Source organism: Chiloscyllium plagiosum, chromosome 11 (assembly GCF_004010195.1).
Source record: "Chiloscyllium plagiosum isolate BGI_BamShark_2017 chromosome 11, ASM401019v2, whole genome shotgun sequence".
Lineage (NCBI taxonomy): Eukaryota > Metazoa > Chordata > Chondrichthyes > Orectolobiformes > Hemiscylliidae > Chiloscyllium > Chiloscyllium plagiosum.
In genome coordinates this window covers 28,503,409-28,521,379 of record NC_057720.1, presented here as the reverse complement: position 1 = coordinate 28,521,379, position 17,971 = coordinate 28,503,409, and the positions used below count along the sequence as shown (strand labels likewise).

At 41.6% G+C, this 17,971-nt stretch overlaps 1 protein-coding gene across 1 annotated transcript in view; it reads right to left on the bottom strand.

The window, feature by feature from the left end:
* The window catches only part of LOC122554753 (artemin-like), a 104,605-nt gene extending 87,319 nt beyond the window's left edge, over positions 1–17,286 (bottom strand). The window contains exon 1 of the mRNA XM_043700126.1: positions 17,001–17,286. Coding sequence (XP_043556061.1) covers positions 17,001–17,100 — 100 coding nt within the window. The 5' untranslated portion in view covers positions 17,101–17,286. The remainder of the gene's footprint in view (positions 1–17,000) is intronic.
* Positions 17,287–17,971: the final 685 nt, after the last annotated feature.

Genomic DNA, 17,971 nt, shown 5'->3' with positions numbered 1-17,971 from the left:
CACCCTTCCCTTCTGAGTAATGGGGACAGGCTCCGTGCCAGAGGCCTGAGCCCCGTTACTTACCCCTGGTAAGTCCCCCCCCCCCCACAAGTATCCAAAACGGTATACTTGTTCTTGAGGGGAACGGCCGCAGGGGGTCCCTGCACTGGCTGCTTCCTCCCAGTCCCCCTCACTGTCACCCATCTATCTGCCATCTTTGGAGTGAAAAGTTGAGTATGGTGCCATGATTTAACTGACACTCTTGCAAATAGCATGTCAAAACAAAATTAAATGGTTGCAAAACTTAACAAACGCATGAGCAGTCTGTAAAAAGAAAATCCTTTTTTTTCTAGATGTTAGCTGGAGATTCTGATAAGGAAGTATAACATAAAAAGTGTTTTAAATAGTTGGGTGTTCCTTCTTTATTGACAGGGGCAAGCAGAAAAATTATCCTTCAACTTAATAGGATTCCTAGATAGCCCCAGACTACATGACCAACCATGGACCATCCCACCACTATATCTTCATGATTTGGACAAGCCAATGTTGGACTGGGGTGGGTAAAGATGGGCACCTCAGCACCTCACTCTACCGCAAACCATGAATAACCTCACAATGCTACATTTCTCTAGCTTCCACCCTAAACATATTTAAAAAGTCATCCCCTACGGACAAGCCCTACACATACACAGGATCTGTTCAGATGAGGAAGAATGTGACGGACTCCTGAAGGTACTGAAGGACGCCCTCTTAAGAACAGTGTACGATGCAAAACTCATCGATCACCAGTTCTGATGTGTCATAGCGAGAAACTGTAATGACATCCTCAGGAGACAGACACGGATTGCAACCGACAAGGTACCCTTCGTTTTCCAGGACTTCCTGAGAGCCGAAAATCTAGTCATATTCTTCGCAGGCTGCAACACATTATCGATGAGCATGAGCACCTCGCCAAACCTTCCCTCCGCCTCCACTTCTCGCCTTTAAACAACTACCAAACCTTAAACAGATCATAATTTGCAGCAAACTGCCCAGTCTTCAGGACAACATCAACCACAGCACCATACAACCCTGTCATGGCAACCACTGCAAGACGTGTCAGAGCATCGACATGGATACTACCATTACATGTGGGGACACTACCCACCATGTGGGGACACCACCCACCATGTGGAAGGTACTCATGTGACTCAGCAGGTCCTCATGTGACTTAGCTTAAGTTGTCTATCTCATATGCTGAAGGCAAGGATGCCCTGAGGCATGGTACATGGCAAGACCTAGTAGACGCTATGATGGACACTGCACAATGATGGACAAGGCAGTTGTGTTCCCTCCCACTTAAGGAACACTTCAGCGATCGGACCTTTGGGTGACCATCCTCCAAGGCGGACTTCAGGACAGGCAACTCCGCAAAGTGGCTGAGCAGAGGCTGATAGCAATTTCGGTACCCATGAGGATGACCTCAACCAGGACCTTGGGTTCATGTCACACTACAGGTGACCCCACTACATTATACACACACACACTCTCTTACATATTCACACACACAGATCCTCTCTCATATACAAGCTCTCTCTCGTATATATAAACATACACCCACCACACTCACACCCGTGCATGCACCCTCTCACAGGCTTATACCCCATCACATTCACACACACACACACTTTACCAAGCTTCTACATTCACAAAGACACATTCTGTCACATGCACTCACATTCATACTCACATGCACATGCACTCTATCTCTCTCCTGCACATGCACACCCAAGTTTATGGGATGAATTTGTATTTGCAGAATTATATTTGCAGGTACATTCTATTTTGCTCAAAAAATGCAGAATCTGCAAGCAGTCAATCCATGTAATATTTTGTAAATTCCACTTTTGGAAATAGAACCAGTCGAACTCAAGATTGGGATACAGACAGACTCTAACCTTACACCTTTAAGGCATTGTCTGAGCTGAGATGTCACCTTTTGTTATAAAACCTTAAATTATCTTGAGAATGTGACTTAAAAGTTGTTCTGGGATTTACATATTAAAGAACTGAAATCAGCAAATCCATTCTAAAAGGCGAAAGATTAACAATTTAGGTTTGTTCAAGATGTAATTTCAGTTACATGACACTGTAATCTTTTGCTATAAATTCTGCCTTATGGTCCTGCTTCACAACCACCTGATGAAGAATCAGCAATTCGAAAGCTAGTGCTTCCAAATAAACCTGTTGGACTATAACCTGGTGTTGTGTGATTTTTAACTTTCACCAAGACAGATATATTCTTTAAAAAAAGGGCATGATGTGGAACAATTGTGAACCATCAAGAATCAGGTACATTTGGATTCTCTTCCCTTACTTGGAAATTTGTCATTATTCAGCTTCATTATTCTGCCTTAGGCACTTTAATAAATGTATCATATTTCTCCATGTTGGTGGTGAGTTTCCTTTAAGTTTGACAGTTTTCTTTCAAAAAATTTTATTCTGCCCCCTTTAAGAATACTTCGAGTTTTGAGACATTGATAATATTGATCAAATGTTTATTGATGACTGCAAAACAATATATTCCAACTCAACTGATGACAAAGTATTACTGCAATGAATCCTGAGATTGTCTTTCAAATGGCACTAGACAAATCTTTGCTGAAGACTTTCCAGATGCAAGTAATGGATGTGAGATGCTGGAAATGTCTTTATACTTCAACACCTCATGTGATTTCCTGCAGAAGCACTGAGATCAAGTTTTTTTTTCTGAGTCGAACTGGACTTATAGCTAGTGGGTGGTAATGAATGTGAAGGACCCATTCACCATAATATTTGTCAAGTAAAATATCACAAATGAAGACATAGTGAAAGGGATGTGCATTGCGCTACATAAATATCTTCTGAAGGGATGCACTTTTTATGAAAATATAAAGAGTTCCCAATGTTCTATGCAAAACACATACTTTTCCAGTATGAAATGTGTTCACTTTACTTCTGGTATAAGTTTGCTTGCTGGGATACCATCAAAAATAAATTACAATTAATATTAACTTAGGCAAACAGAGCCTTAACCAATAACCAAGCAGATTGTCAGACTTCACTTCTTTACTGACCTATCACCTGGGGAAAAGTTTGACAACACACCTCTCAATATACCAGTTGGATGTTTATAGAGCAGTTGTGCCTTTGAATCAACTTTCTGTGGATTTCATCAAAATCAGTGGCTCAAATCAAGAGACAATCTGGATTAATGAACAGCAGTTCATAGCAACAGATTTCTCTGCTGCTAACAGGATTTGTCCTCATGGTGGAGTCAATAGAGTTCGGACCCAGACTACAGCCTCAAAAAGATGTGGATTTTATCAAGTTTCAAAAGTCACTTATTATCACTGAACTTCAAACTATCTAAAATGAACATCTATCCACAAATGAAGACATCAGAATCAATATATTTATGACAGCTATTCACATGTCTCTTAAAACTCCAATCTAATCAGGTCCCTTGGTCATGGTAAAGAGATTATTTCCTTCATGGCCTCAGACTCAACAACAAAAGCCTTTGCTAAACTGACATCTCATGCCATGTTTTCCAATATTCTTTTCCTTTCTACTGACAGAACTATACATGGAAATAATGTCTAGTTAGTTAAATCTATGAATTAGAGAATAGATTAATAAAACAAACAGAAATCTATTATAATCAGTGGAATACCCTCAATGTAGGTCTTGGTAAGATGTCAGAGTAGTTTAGCGCGTGGTTCTTAAACAGTTTACAAGGCATGGCACTGATTCTTACCTGTACCATTTACTCAGTCGAGGATACTGTTGGAAGAGCACCACAACTGCTGTTGCACACTGAATTAATTATTTTTTGGCATGCTCTAGATTTGCTCCATGCTATATGTCAAGTTGTTATAGAGGCAATGCCAGGGTTAGCTTCTGTTACCAAGTCTGCAATTGACTGATAATGATACAGTCTCGGAAGCATTTGCAAGTCCTTATTGTTTACAGTAAAGACACTTTATTAATGCCCCCCCCCAACCAACCCCACATTTCCACAATCAACCATTGAGTACAATATGCACCCCCTTCACCCCAATTATCATAGGAACCAATGTACCCTACACCATATAATACATTACATTAGATTACATTACATTACAGCGTGGAAACAGGCCCTTCGGCCCAACAAGTCCACACCGACCCGCCGAAGCGCAACCCACCCATACCCCTACATTTACCCCTTACCTAACACTACGGGCAATTTAGCATGGCCAATTGACCTGACCTGCACATCTTTGGACTGTGGGAGGAAACCGGAGCACCCGGAAGAAACCCACACAGAAACGGGGAGAACGTGCAAACTCCACACAGTCAGCTTAATCTATGTTCAGCTTAATCTATGTCAATCCCCATAATTTCTGGTTAGGTTTCCAACTAGATTTATCTCACTCATTTTTTAAAAGAAGAATCATACAATAAATTATTGCTTATTGTTTCCTCTAAATATCAGCAAAACAAAACAGCAGCTTGTCACTAAGTATAGTGATGACACAGAGTGAATGCATGCGATGTTGATTAGTAGGAAAACTTAGCGTCATGACAAAGGAAGTCCAGTCTTAGCAGTAGTTTTAAATTTCAAGCTGGAATTAAGTAAAAGTTAATAAAATGGAATTAGTTGGTATGTATTATATTTTACCTTTAATTTTTAAGTAATGTTTATTACTACTAGTGGGAGTTTAAGTATAACAAGAGTAATCAGTTTTAGTGTTATGACCAGATGAGGAAAGATTCTTTCTGTTTAACATAACCTCCAACCCAGTCGCTTCTAACAAATATTTTTATTTATTTTCAGCACACAGCTATATCAATTGGCAATTAAAACATCAAAATTACAGATCCGCTAAATATACCCACCCTCCAATCAGTATACAGTTCTGAATCTAATGGGGGTGTTGCTTCAACTGGGGAGACTATCCAAGGTCAGGTCCTTGGCAGCATGAGTGGTTAAGCTATACAGGGCAGGACAAGAAATACAGAACAGCAGAGAGTGACAAGTGATTCAATAGTTAGATATTTTTTTCTTCTGCAGTCACACATGAGAATCCAGGAGAGTATGCTATCCTCCCAGTTTCCAGTTTGAAGGATGTCACTGAGCGACTGCAAAGCATCTTGGGAGTGGTGGTTAAGGTAACATGAATGAATGAATGATTTATTGTCACATATATCTCAGGAGATACAATGAAAAGTGTAATGTTGCCACAGTCCGGCACCATTTTAAGGTACAAAAGGATAAAAAGAAAGTACTTAAATAAACCTTCATCAGTTAAGATCCCAAACATGGATCCAAGACTTATGCAATGTTTATGCAAGGTTACCCTCTGGGTCTCCATCATTGCTGCAGCCAACATATCGCCTCTGATTCCAGGAGTCCCCACTTCGGTGACTGTTGATACCAATCCAGCCTTCCCATGACATCAGGAAGATGAAGAATAGAAAAAGAAAAAAGGCAAGAAAGGAGAGAGAGAGAGAGAGAGAGAGTGAGGGAAAGGAGCAGATGAGCTGGAGCAGATGAGCTGAGGAGTCTGAAGACTATTTACCATGCTAGCGCCACCATCTTGAAAAGGTGAAGGGAGAGGAAGGTGAAGTTAAAGAAGTAACAATCCACAATGATGACAATGACATAGGCAGAAAGAGGAATGTGTAGAAAGCTAGAAAGCAAATTAGGAAGCAGGACCTTAAAAAGCAGTCATCTCTAGATTATTCCCAGTGCCATGCTTGTGTGTACTAGAAAATGGGGTGAAGCAGATAGCAGGATGGAAATATGGCACGTGAGATGAGACCTGAGTCAAGAGTGTAGTGCTGGAAAAACACAGCAGGTCAGGCAGCATCCGAGGAGCAGGAGAATCGATGTTTCAGGCATAAGCCCTTCATCACTATGCCGAAAATGTCAATTCTCCTGCTCCTCGGATGCTGCCTGACCTGCTGTGCATTTCCAGCACCACACTCTCGACTCTGATCTCCAGCATCTGCAGTCCTCACTTTCTCCCAGTGAGATGAGACCTGTAGAGTTGTGTCTGAACAGAGTTGGAACTGAATTTCTTATGAGGCATTTTGCCAAAAATAAAGCTATTGATGAGGATGTAAACTAACTTGGCAGGAATATAGGAATCATAAGACAATGTCAGGGTAAGTGCTAAGATGCACAAAATACTGGGAGAAATATAAAGCTCCATAAAAAGGAATAGTAACTCAATGGGTAGAGTAGAGTAATGCACAAAGAAATATAGTCTAGGTCAAGGTTACTGTGCATGTATGTGAATACACAAGAGTTATAAATGCAGATTGCATTTGGAAGTATAATGTCATAGCTAAAACAGAGACTGGTAAAGGAAGGATATTTGGAGAGGATGCAGAAAAAATGTACAACAAAGTTACCAGGACTGGAGAGTTGAGTTACAGAGACGAGCCTGGATAGACTGGGACTTCTATCACTGGAGCATACTGAAGTTGAGGTTTGACCTTATAGAGGTTTACAAAATCATGAGGGGCAAAGATAAGGTGACTAGCAAAGGTCTTTTTCTGAGGGTAGGGGAGTTCAAAACTAGAGGGCAAAAGCTTAAGATGAGAGGAGAAAGATTTAAGAGGAACCTGAGGGGAAATGTTTTCACACAGAGAGTGGAATGAACTGCCAGAGGAAGTGATAGATGCAGTTACAACATTTAAAAGACATTTGGACAGGTACATGAATAGGAAGGATGTAGAGGGATATGGGCCAAATGCAGGCAAATAGTTTTAGTTTGGGAAACTTGGTCAGATGGACGAGTTGGACAGAAGGGTCTGTCTCCGTACTGTATCACTCTATGGCCCCATCCAATTTGGGGAGGACTGGATGTTAAATATTCCTGGAGACTAACATTATTATGGTAGCAGCAGCTTCAAGAAAATTTCTCAATATTCCAAGAATTACACAGGTTATTTGTCTACAATGGGCATTTCATCCTTGTGATTTGGCTGTAACACAATTCATGAATTGGGAGAACTTTTTTTTAAACGCGAACTCCCGTTGGCTATTATACAATTCCTTCCCTGGCATAAGGTGTCTTGGTGCATGGAGGACTGGACTCCATGTCGATGTCACATGATCAGTCGGCTTGTGCGTTTTGTGCTGAGGTGCTTCATGAAAGGTTCAGTACTGTACTCAGTAATTTCCAGTCTTGTTTTTTTGCAAATCTCACTGTCTTTTCCATGAATATAGAAGGATAAAATTGCAACAATGTCAACAGGAAGCATCCAGGTTAAACAAATCACATGTTGACCGTAAACAAAAGGCTATAACACTTGAACAGAAGCTAGATGTTATAAAGCCTTTTGAGCATAATGAAAGAGCATGTGATATTGTTCTTGCAACAGGAATAAAGGAGTCTACACTACGCACCAATAGAGACAATGCGGAAAGCATTAAAGAAAGCTGCATTGCTGGAACAAATCTGAGTGCTAGCAAGTCTGTGAGATCATGAACAAAGGAACGTGAGGAGATGGAACGGCTTTTAAGTGTGTGAATAGAAGATCAATTAAAAAAGCAATCTGGGACCACCTTTCTCACCATAAAGCAGAAAGCCTTATCAATTTATGAGGACCTAAGGAACAAAACTGAAAATCCTGCTGATTTGCCTGCCTTCAATGCTAGCAGTGGTTGGTTTGCTGGATTTAAGAACCACTATGTTTATCATAATGTAAAATCATGTGGTGAAACTGCCAGTGCGGATGAGGAATGTGCACTGTCATTTTCTCCCGTAGTAAAAATATTGATTGAGGAAGAAGGCTGCACCTTAGATAAAATCTACAATTTGTATGAGACTGGTTTACACTGGAAGCAAATGGCATCCAGAACCTACATTTCTAAGAATGAAGCACACGCTCCAAGTTTTAAGGTCGCGAAGGATTGTATGACTGTGCTGTTGAGTGCCAATGCTAGTGGAGGCTTACAGCTTAAGCTTGTGGTGGTGTATCACTCTGCCAACCCACAAGCCTTGAAAGGTTACCTTATGTCTCTCTTGGTATTTACTTCAGATTAAGCAAAAGAGGTTGGATGACCAGTCAAATTTTTTCTGACCTTATTGTTGATGTTTTCGAGGATGTTTTTTGAAATTATTGCAGGAGAAAAAATTTGGATTTCAAGATTCTCCTCATTCTGGACAACGCACCATGCCATTGGGAAGCTTTCTGAAAACATCAAAGTGCTATTCTACCTCCGAACACAATCTCTCTCATTCAACCCATGGACCAGGGTGCAATAGCAGCTTTTAAAGCTTATCACCATTGTGCACAGGTATTGATGATATCTGATGTAGTACTTTGTCCTGTATTAGGACAAAATGGGTGTCAGCTGTAGCAACCCCAACTGAGGCCATTCTCCTGTAATTTGGATAACATAAACAGCTATAAAGAAGGATAAATGAAAGTGCATACATATAGTACCTTGCAACATACTGCAACCAATGAACTACTTATGAAATGCCATGTCAGCGAGAATGGCAATCAATTAGCACACAGCAAGGTCCATGAATCATCAAGAAAGCAGGTCAGCAGCTGGTCAGTTTGAATGGGGTTGCTTGAAGGGTAAAAGTTGACCAAGACATGTGAATATTCTCCTGCTTTGAATAGCATCTCAGGACCTTTTATACCCTCCTGAATTTTCTGGGGGTAGATAGGAAAGTGGAATTGAGGCCACAATCAGATTAGATATGAACTTATTAAAGGTTAATGCAGGCTGGAAGGGACTCAATGACCTACTCCTGAGCCTAATTTGTAAATTTGCATGTTCATTTGAAGAGTTGGATAATGTCCTGATTTTGTGTATCATCATAAATATGAGTCTTTGACAATGTAGGATTCACTTAAAAATAAAGTGCAAGGCTAGATTAAGTGCTCAAGAAATGCAACACAATCTCAGGAGGTGTGCTATTCTCTGTACCAGCTAAAGGTAAAAGTACTTGACCTGCCAGATAAAATGTTTCAGTAAAAGGTAAGCCACCAGGGCAATCAATTTTCTGGCTGAGTCCTCTCTCCCTGTGGCCAATTTGTGCAGGTCAGCAATATGTTTTCATATAGCTGCCCTGGATGGAACCCAGCCAAAAATGAAAGTTATGGTGCAAGAGCACATTGTATGTACAGGACAGTTTATCTGATGCTTTATTTTGTTAAAGGGCATTTTCATAAGTATCCGATGTTGTTTGTTGAAGCTGCTGTGTAGTATAAAATGCAACAGATAGCTTATTGCAAGGAGGCAAGACAATTAAAAAATTTGATGCAACATGAAGTCTTCAGCTTACATTATGAACTACCCACATTCTTCCTGCTTATGGTGCTCCCAGTGTCTCTCTTTTTAGCTGTACAATCAATAAAGTTTCACAGGACTGTCGTGGAGGCAATTCTAAAATATTATGTGAAAAGATTTTATTTGGAACTACTGCTGGTGGAACTTTTTAAAAATCATTTAATCTTCTGTTAGAGGCAGGGTGGAGATTTGGAGTTAAGCACTCATTTGTTAGGGGGAAAGCGAGGATTGCAGATTCTGGAGATCAGAGTCGAGAGTGTGGTGCTGGAAAAGCACAGCTAGTCGGTCAGCATCCGAGGAGCAGGAAAATCATCATTTCGAGTATAAGCTCTTCATCACTCGTCTGTTAGCATGTCTTTTTCCACAAGACATCGAACCAATCTTATCAGTTCAGATGGACCTAAACAGGTCCCATTGCATTATTTGGAGAGGAACAGGTAGTGGTGGTTGGGAGAGAAGAGAGAAGGTAGAGTTATCTGTGTTGTCCAGGCCAATATTTATCACTTACAATCGATATTACTAAAACAGAATGCTCAGATTTTGCAGTCAGCAGTGAATCAACAATGCTCACTCCCAACCTTGAGTAAAGCTTGCCTACAAACCTGTAGCATATATTTTCAGCTTCAGACACTAATTTGAATCTGCCTCCAAGGTAAGCCTTTATTTCAGTCAGTGATATCAGCAAGGAAATAAGCATCCAATCACAGTGATGTATTCTCAAACAAAAAAAAATCAGGCGCTAAAATGATCACTTGTAAGAAAACATATCAAGAGAGCAAAATAAATTACCAGGCCATTCATTTGGCTTCAAGATAGAATCAGAAGTATTTTTTTGTAAAAGTGAATTTTACCACAACAGAAATGTTAAACTCTGTAAATATAACATTAATCTTGCAGCGAAGTGAAATGTTCTCTAAATTTTGTCCTCTGATAAAAATCCAGTTGCACCACATTCAGAAAGATGTAACTATTTCCAAGATTTCCAGGAGTCAAAAATGTAAAAGAAAAGACAAACTCTCATCAGTTCAGTGAATTTTACTCAATTTCAGTCTCTGACCAGTTATATAGCTATAGAGATGAACAGCACGGAAACAGAGCCTTTGGTCCAACTTGTCCATGCCGAACAGATATCCTAACCTAACCTAATCCCATTTGCTAGCACTAAACCCTTCCTATTCATATACCCATCCAGATGCCTTTTAAATGTTACAATTGTACCAGCCTCCACCACTTCCTCTTGCAGCTCATTCCATACACGTATCACCCTCTGTGTGAAAATGTTGCTCCTTAGGTCTCTTTTATATATTTCCCAACTCACCCTGAACCTATGCCCTCTGGTTCTGGACTCCTCCACCCCAGGGAAAAGACTTTGTCTATTTATCCAATCCATGCCCCTCATGATTTTATAAACCTCTATAAGGTCACCCCTCAGCCTCTAATGTTCCAGGGAAAACAGCCCCAGCCTATTCAGTCTCTCCCTACAGCTCAAACCCTCCAACCTTGGCTATATCTTTGTCAATCTTTTCTGAACACTTTCAAGTTTCACAACATCCTTCCGATTGAAAGGAGACCAGAATTGTACGCAATATTCCAAAAGTGGCCTAACCAATGTCCTGTACAGTTGCAACATGTCCACCCAACTCCTGTACTCAGTGCTCTGACCAATAAAGGAAAGCATACTATCCTATCTACCTGCGACTCCACTTTCAAGGAGCTATGAACCTACACTTCAAGGTATCTTTGTTCAGCGACACTCCCCAGGACCTTACCATTAAGTGTATAAGTCCTGCTCTGATTTGCAGTACCTCATATTTATCTAAATTAAACTCCATCTACCACTCTGCAGCCCATTGGCCCATCTGATCAAGATCCCATTGTAATCTGAGGTAACCTTCTGCAGGGTGGCACAGTGGCTCACTGGTTAGCACTGCTGCCTCACAGGATCTGGGTTCGATTCCAGCTTCAGATGACTGTCTGTGTGGAGTTTGCACATTCTCCCTGTGTCTGTGTGGGTTTCCTCCCACAATCCAAAGATGTACAGGTTAGGTGAATTGGCCGTGCTAAATTGCCCATAGTGTTCAGGAATGTATAGTGCATGAGTCATGGGTAAACGAAGGGGAATCGGTTTGAGTGAGATACGCTTCGGAGGGTCAGTGTGGACTTGCTGGACCAAAGGGCTTGTTCCCACACACTCTTTTATCTGAACTGAAAATGTTTTATTTCTGGATTAATCACGTTTAGCTTTGAATGTTCCAATTCCACAGGTTGCTGTCAATTTGAGAAATAGGTGCTGTAATTTGTTGTCACTACTGCCATCACAGAACTTGGGCTACAATCCATTACAAACCTACCAACTCTCTCAGTTACCTCGATTATACATCCTCATACCCTGCGTCCTGTAAGGACTTCATCCCATTCTCCCAGTTTCTCCATCTCCATCCCATCTGTTCTGACAATGCTACCTTCCACACGGGGTCTCAGAAACATTCACCTTTTTCCTCAGTTAAGGATTCCCCACTACCATGATCAAAATGACTGTTAGTCATGTCTGACCTGTCTCCCTCACCTCATCTCTTTTCTCTCACAACGGTGCTCCTCACTTACCACATCACCAACATCCCCACCCATCTTTCACCTTCAATGGGATACCATGACCAAACACATATATCCCACCCCTCCCTTATCAGCATTCCACAAGGACCATTCCCTCCGGGACACTTGGTCCTCTCTTCCTCCATTCCCAACAAATCCACAAACTCCCATAGCAACTTCCCATGCAGTCACAGAAGGTGTAACACCTGCCCATTTACCTCCTCCCTCCCTCCTCACTATTCAAGGCCCCAGTTACATCTTCCAGGCTAAGCAACAATTTAGCTGTACTTCACTCAATCTAGTCTATTCGCTGCTCAAAATGTGTTCTCATCTACAGAAAAAATACACAGGCAGGCTGACCACTTTGTAGAACACCTACATTCTGTCCAGAAAAATGACCCTGAGTTTCCAGTTACCTGCCAATTCAATATGTTTCATGTTCCCAGACCAACATTTCTGTCTCAGGCTTGCTGCAGTGTTCCAGCAAGCTTCAGCACAAACTCAACAACAGCATCTCATTTCCTGCTTGGGGACCTTGCAACCTCTGGGACTCAATATTGAGTACTTTAGACGCAGATTCCATTCTTCCATGATTTTCACTCATCGCATACCCACACCTGTTATGACATAGTTTGCTTTTAGCACAGTCACCCATTCTCACCTACTCCTAGACCCGCTATCACATTAAATGGGGTGCTTTCAGTACAGCTCGCCTATTTTCTCACTCTTAGCTCTTCTTACCACTTATTCAGCTTTTCTTCAGTCACAGCCTGCTACCCATAATCTCCTTGGTTACCTATCCCTTTCCTATCCCTCTCTATGGGCCCCATCTCCACCTCTCCCCTTCCCCACCAATCTGGTCCTTCAAATAAATCCCACTTTTGCCTGGCTACTAACAATTCTAATGAAGTCACCAAAGTCGAAAGGTTAACTTTGCTTTCTTCTCTACAGGTACTGCCAGGCCTGCTGAGTTTCTCCTAGGAGAAAGTGCGGATGCTGGAGATCAGTAATGGAGAATGTGGTGCTGGAAAAGCACAGCATATCTGGCAGCATCTGAGGAGCACGAGAATAAGCCCTTTATCAGGATAATGGGTTTCCTGGGATAATGGGTTTCCTGGGATAATGGGTTTCCTGTTGAAGGGCTTATGCTGCCTGACCTGCTGTGCTTTTCCAGCACTACAACTGAGTTTCTCCAGCTGATTTCTGGTTGTTTGAGGATCCCAGCATCTGCAGTTGCTTTGTTTCAGAGGCGATGCTGTGAGCTGGGAGAGATTCTATTTTCGACTGTGAGCCGGCGGTATTAGACATGAACTGATTCTCTCGGCTGAACTGCGGGGGTGTAAATTTGACTTGACGGCCTGTCTCAGCTAAACACTTGCGGCTGACTGTGAACGTGTGAACGGTGCAAACTCCAAATCAACTTGGCCTTTCACGTCTTCAAGTTTTGCTTTGTCTAATCTCTCCATGATTTTTTGTCTCTCTTTTTCGCCGATCCCAGTCAAAACCTCAGCAAATGGATGCGCGCTTTTTGCACTGGGCATCAGAGCGTTATTTCATGAGGAGGACACCATCGTCTCACCCAAAACTACATTTCCAGCGAACACGTCGGACGATTCCTCCAGAGCCGTGGCCAATTCTCCCCAGCATGGGTAACAGACACTGAGATCAATTGTAGTCAAGCAGGCAGCAACGACCAAGTCAGTACGAAGCGAAGATTGAGTCTGGGTCCTTGGCGATGTGTAAGGCTCCTGTACAACCTGAAGCCCACCTGTACTACAGGTATTTGGCGCCCGAGATTCACCAAAGACTGTTTGTAGCCGCGAAGTAAATATCTGGCAAAGGCTCGAGAAGCTTCAAAGTGAAATGATGGCTTTTCTTTTTTTAAACAGTTTTTCTTTACACTAAACAGTTCCCAATTAGAGCAGGTCGATTTTCCTCGGATGCTGCCCGACCTGCTGTGCTTTTCCAGCACCACACTAATCCTGACTCTAATCTCCAGCATCTGCAGTCCTCCCTTTCGCCTCGTTCCGAAGTAGAATCGAATCTTTAGCTCCGTTTCTCTCTCCACATTGCTTTATGATGCCCGAAGGATTTGTTTATATCTTAGACGCAAGGCACACATCAAAGAATGTCATAGCTGAGGAACAGGCCATTCGATCCATCCAATTCTATCAACGCTTTGACTTGAACCTAATATCAATCCTATGATTATTTCCTGTGTGCTTTCCTTGAGTTAGTCCAACTACTAACCATTTTTAAGAAAAGCTAGAACTCTTCTCGGTAATTATGAAATATATTCAAAGGATTTTTAATTTAATTCTTGAGATTGTCTTTGTACTTTTTTTCCCTATTTATATCAAGCTAGTCAGTATTTATATTAACGAAACACTTCTTAATATTGAAGGTCATTGTCAGGTCCTGTTTCCGTTTCGCCTGTCCACCTGTAACCTTCTTAGGCCTTACTGGTTTTATATCTGTAATCTCCTATCCCCGGTATCTTGACAGTCAATCTGCAATGAATAACATGTGGAAAAGTACTGTGACGAGAATAAATTCTGTTCTGAATAGATCCCACCAGATTGCAGTACGAGGGTTTAACTCAAGACTTGATGGTCCTTATTCGGCAATAGAACCGCTTAAGGCGTCCCCAGATTTGCATCATTTTATAATGATCAGACTTGTATCTCCAATTCACATGTTAAGACAGCCAGTTTCTCGAGGTTACAGATTACTGTGTACCAATTTCCAATGAAATATCCATGTGTCGTACCATTGTTGCTGTAATATATAATAATACATTGCAGCAAAGAACAACGAAGCAGTATTATGAAATCACACTGTCCTTTACAGTGACTCGATTGTGAAGAAACGGAAAAAAAATCATCACAGCCATTTATCCCAGAATAAAAAGAAACCAGCCTGACTGGAGAGGATGTTCGCATATTTGATATTTACTGGTACTGCCCAGGAACAGTGAGAATACGATTGTTGGTAGCCTCACAAGTAAACTCTACACTGAAAAACAGAAGACAGAATAAGCAACTTCTTTTCAAACAAGAGAACGAGGAAAAAGATACTGTGTGCTCAGTGGGGTGAGGCAAATGTGTGTATTCAAAGACTAAAAACCTGAACGAATTTGATCGCAATTTTGATCAAGTCTGTTGTACGGGAGAGCAGTCACTTAATGTTAAAACTCCAATATCCCGCCAGTAGAGCGGAAGAATACAATTTCTCATGTCTGAACATCCATGACATAATGAGACCTGAAACATTTTGTCCCTAACCAAGAAAAAACCTTCCCAAAGCCTGAGAAGACAGAAAACAATTATTTTAAAGTTAACATTACATTTTGTAAAAGTGTGAATCAGATTGCAATTACTGCAGTAGGATGGCACAAAAGTAGATGCATTCACGAAAAAATAAAGAACTGTGGGCTGTGTTATGTCAGAAGGAAATTGTAAATACATATTATTCAGAACAATGATTGACCTTTTCCATGTTGCTACCTTTGTATCTTTTGATGAACATTCATATTATACAATCTGTTTCTATGTTTCTTTCAAATTAATGCTTAATTCACTATTGACGCAATGGACTGTGTTACATTTTCTGTTGCTACATAATATGTACACCCAACACGTGTTGAATAAACAACATTGCAGCCTTGCCTTGGTCATGCCTTATGACAGACTGGAAAGTTTTTAAATCATGGGACTGAAGGTCCCATTAATTGTTCTACCGAAAAGGCTATATGATGTTCAATTTTACATACAAGTCAATTTATTGAGTATAATTACATTCTTGACAAAATAAAATAGTGTGGTTTTATGTACTTTAGATTGTCGGCGCCTTAAGAGCCATGTATTTTTTGAGTTTGTTCTTTCAATTATTTTAATTTAAAGTGTTAGTGTTTAAGCAAGAAATGTCAGTTTATTCTCCCATTAATACTTGAGAAATCAGTATAATGACTTTTAAAAAGTCAATATTTCCTACGGGGCTTGTTGTGATGATGTTGTCACAATTTACGTAACTAATAGATCTCATTTTTGCGTTCCAACTTGTTTTGCTTGTCATGAAATGTATCCAGTATGTACATCAATTCTAAAAACTGTACTCTGATACACGTTCTTTGCTCAAGGTGCAATGGCTTATGTGTGTGCTGTGTGTGCTTGGGTTAAAAGAATGACTTTCAGTTTTACAGTTCTGTTTGAAATCTACCCGTAAATATGGCCTTCAGGATAAATGCAGCATCTCACGCACCAGGCAATATGACATGCACTCTTTTACGCATGAGAAACCTTTTTCACGCACCATTCGTCCGTGCAGCATTCACGAGTTAATGGCGTTTCACACTTAAAGCGGCGGGGGAGAACAGCCAACCCAAGCAGACAATTAGCTGCCAGCAGCTTCCGTTCAAACCGTGCGTTCAAAACAAAAGGGACATGCTGATGTGAGATAATTACTGTAGTTTTATTGCTTAAGAGAACACATGAAGGAGCGGGCAGATGAACCGATTACTACAAATTACTACCTCTGGCCAGCCTACAACACATTGCCAGCTCACGCACCGCTCTGACAGATGGCCAAAACCATGTTAGCATTTGACAAAGTGGGCACCTTCCCCCAGCCAAATTTTTCGTCTAAGAGAGAGAAAAAAAGTAGCACGGTCTCTTCAGGTGCCCCCACCCCAGCCTCAATGCTTTAAAATGTCACTTGCAGATGATATGCAGAAATCATTATTGACTTGACTATAAAACTAAAGGCATCTGGCGAAAATTGGAAGAGAGCTGTTAGACGAATGATGTGTGAAATGGCATTTCATGGGGTTGTGCCTGAGCTACGCAGACTCACCGACCTTAAGTCGAGTGACAGAGACATTTTGTCGCCCACTACTGACCACAAAGTGTCAGCAATCCCCTGATCACCCTTGAAGATCCGTGGGGACATTAATTAATAGTCACTTTGGAAGAGAGTGAGACTCTCAGTTCTGCATGCATTCGATCAACCTTACTATCTATTAAGCGGAGCCGCTGTGCGTTATTACATAAATGTGATCCAAAAGGGCGCACACAGAAACATAAGATAGTGGTCGGATTGTTAAACCTACCGCCCGCTGTCCGGGTCCCAAGCCGAGCTCCCTGTCCTCTGGGCCGGCCGCAGTCGCTCTTCCTGCGCACTGGTGGAACTCGGCGCCCCTTGCAACTCATGATATGCTCGGCGTTTAAATCCCCAGCTAATCAGACATTTCCTGACTCTGGTTTTAGCTGCAAGGGGTGGGGGATCTCCTGGGGCTGCTCTCAGGGGATGGATCCGATGCTCATTTTGGGTCTAGCGTTTGTGTGAAAGCGCCACCCTCTGCTCTGTAACATGCTGTTGGAATCCTTTCCAGGAGTCTTCTCGCAGCCACTTCCTGAAGCTAGCCTCTCGGTCCTGTTCGAAACACGAGTGGGTTTTTTTTTTGTTTTATTCAAGTGATGAACAGGAAGGATCACATCAGTCCCAAACCCTCGAGCTCAGGAACAACACCCACCAGACCAGTGACGAAGGCATCCAAAAAATATGACAGTCAAAAGGGAACTCCCCAAGAAGGAGTTCACCCTGAAAACCAAGAGGCCATCCCTTTCATCCCTTGCGCCCCTCCTCTCAACTTCAAACAGCCCCCAGCACTGCCTGGCCGCCTTCAGTTACTCTTCCAAAGGTGCACAGTAATTGTTACAAGTGGACCGAGTAAGTTTCCTTTCCTTCCGTCGCAAGCGCACAATCACTATCCCGGAGTAACATACAGACCGAGTGTCAACTGTTTCCAAAGAAACCTGGACTGATAACAGTGGTGTGAACGTGTCGAGAAAGACTGCGGTTCCGTCTGGTGTAGGGCAAAAAAAAACCCCCTCGTAATCAAACATTTCCAGCCACCACCAGCTTAGGTTTCAGCTTTTGTCTGTGCTCCTTTCCTTTGGTCTAGTTTAATTTGAAGGAGTTAATATAACATGTACGTTTCCGGCATAAATTGGGACCAAGATCGAAATAATCTGGGTTTGCAAATCGCTACTTTAAATTACATCTTTCACAATTTAGCGG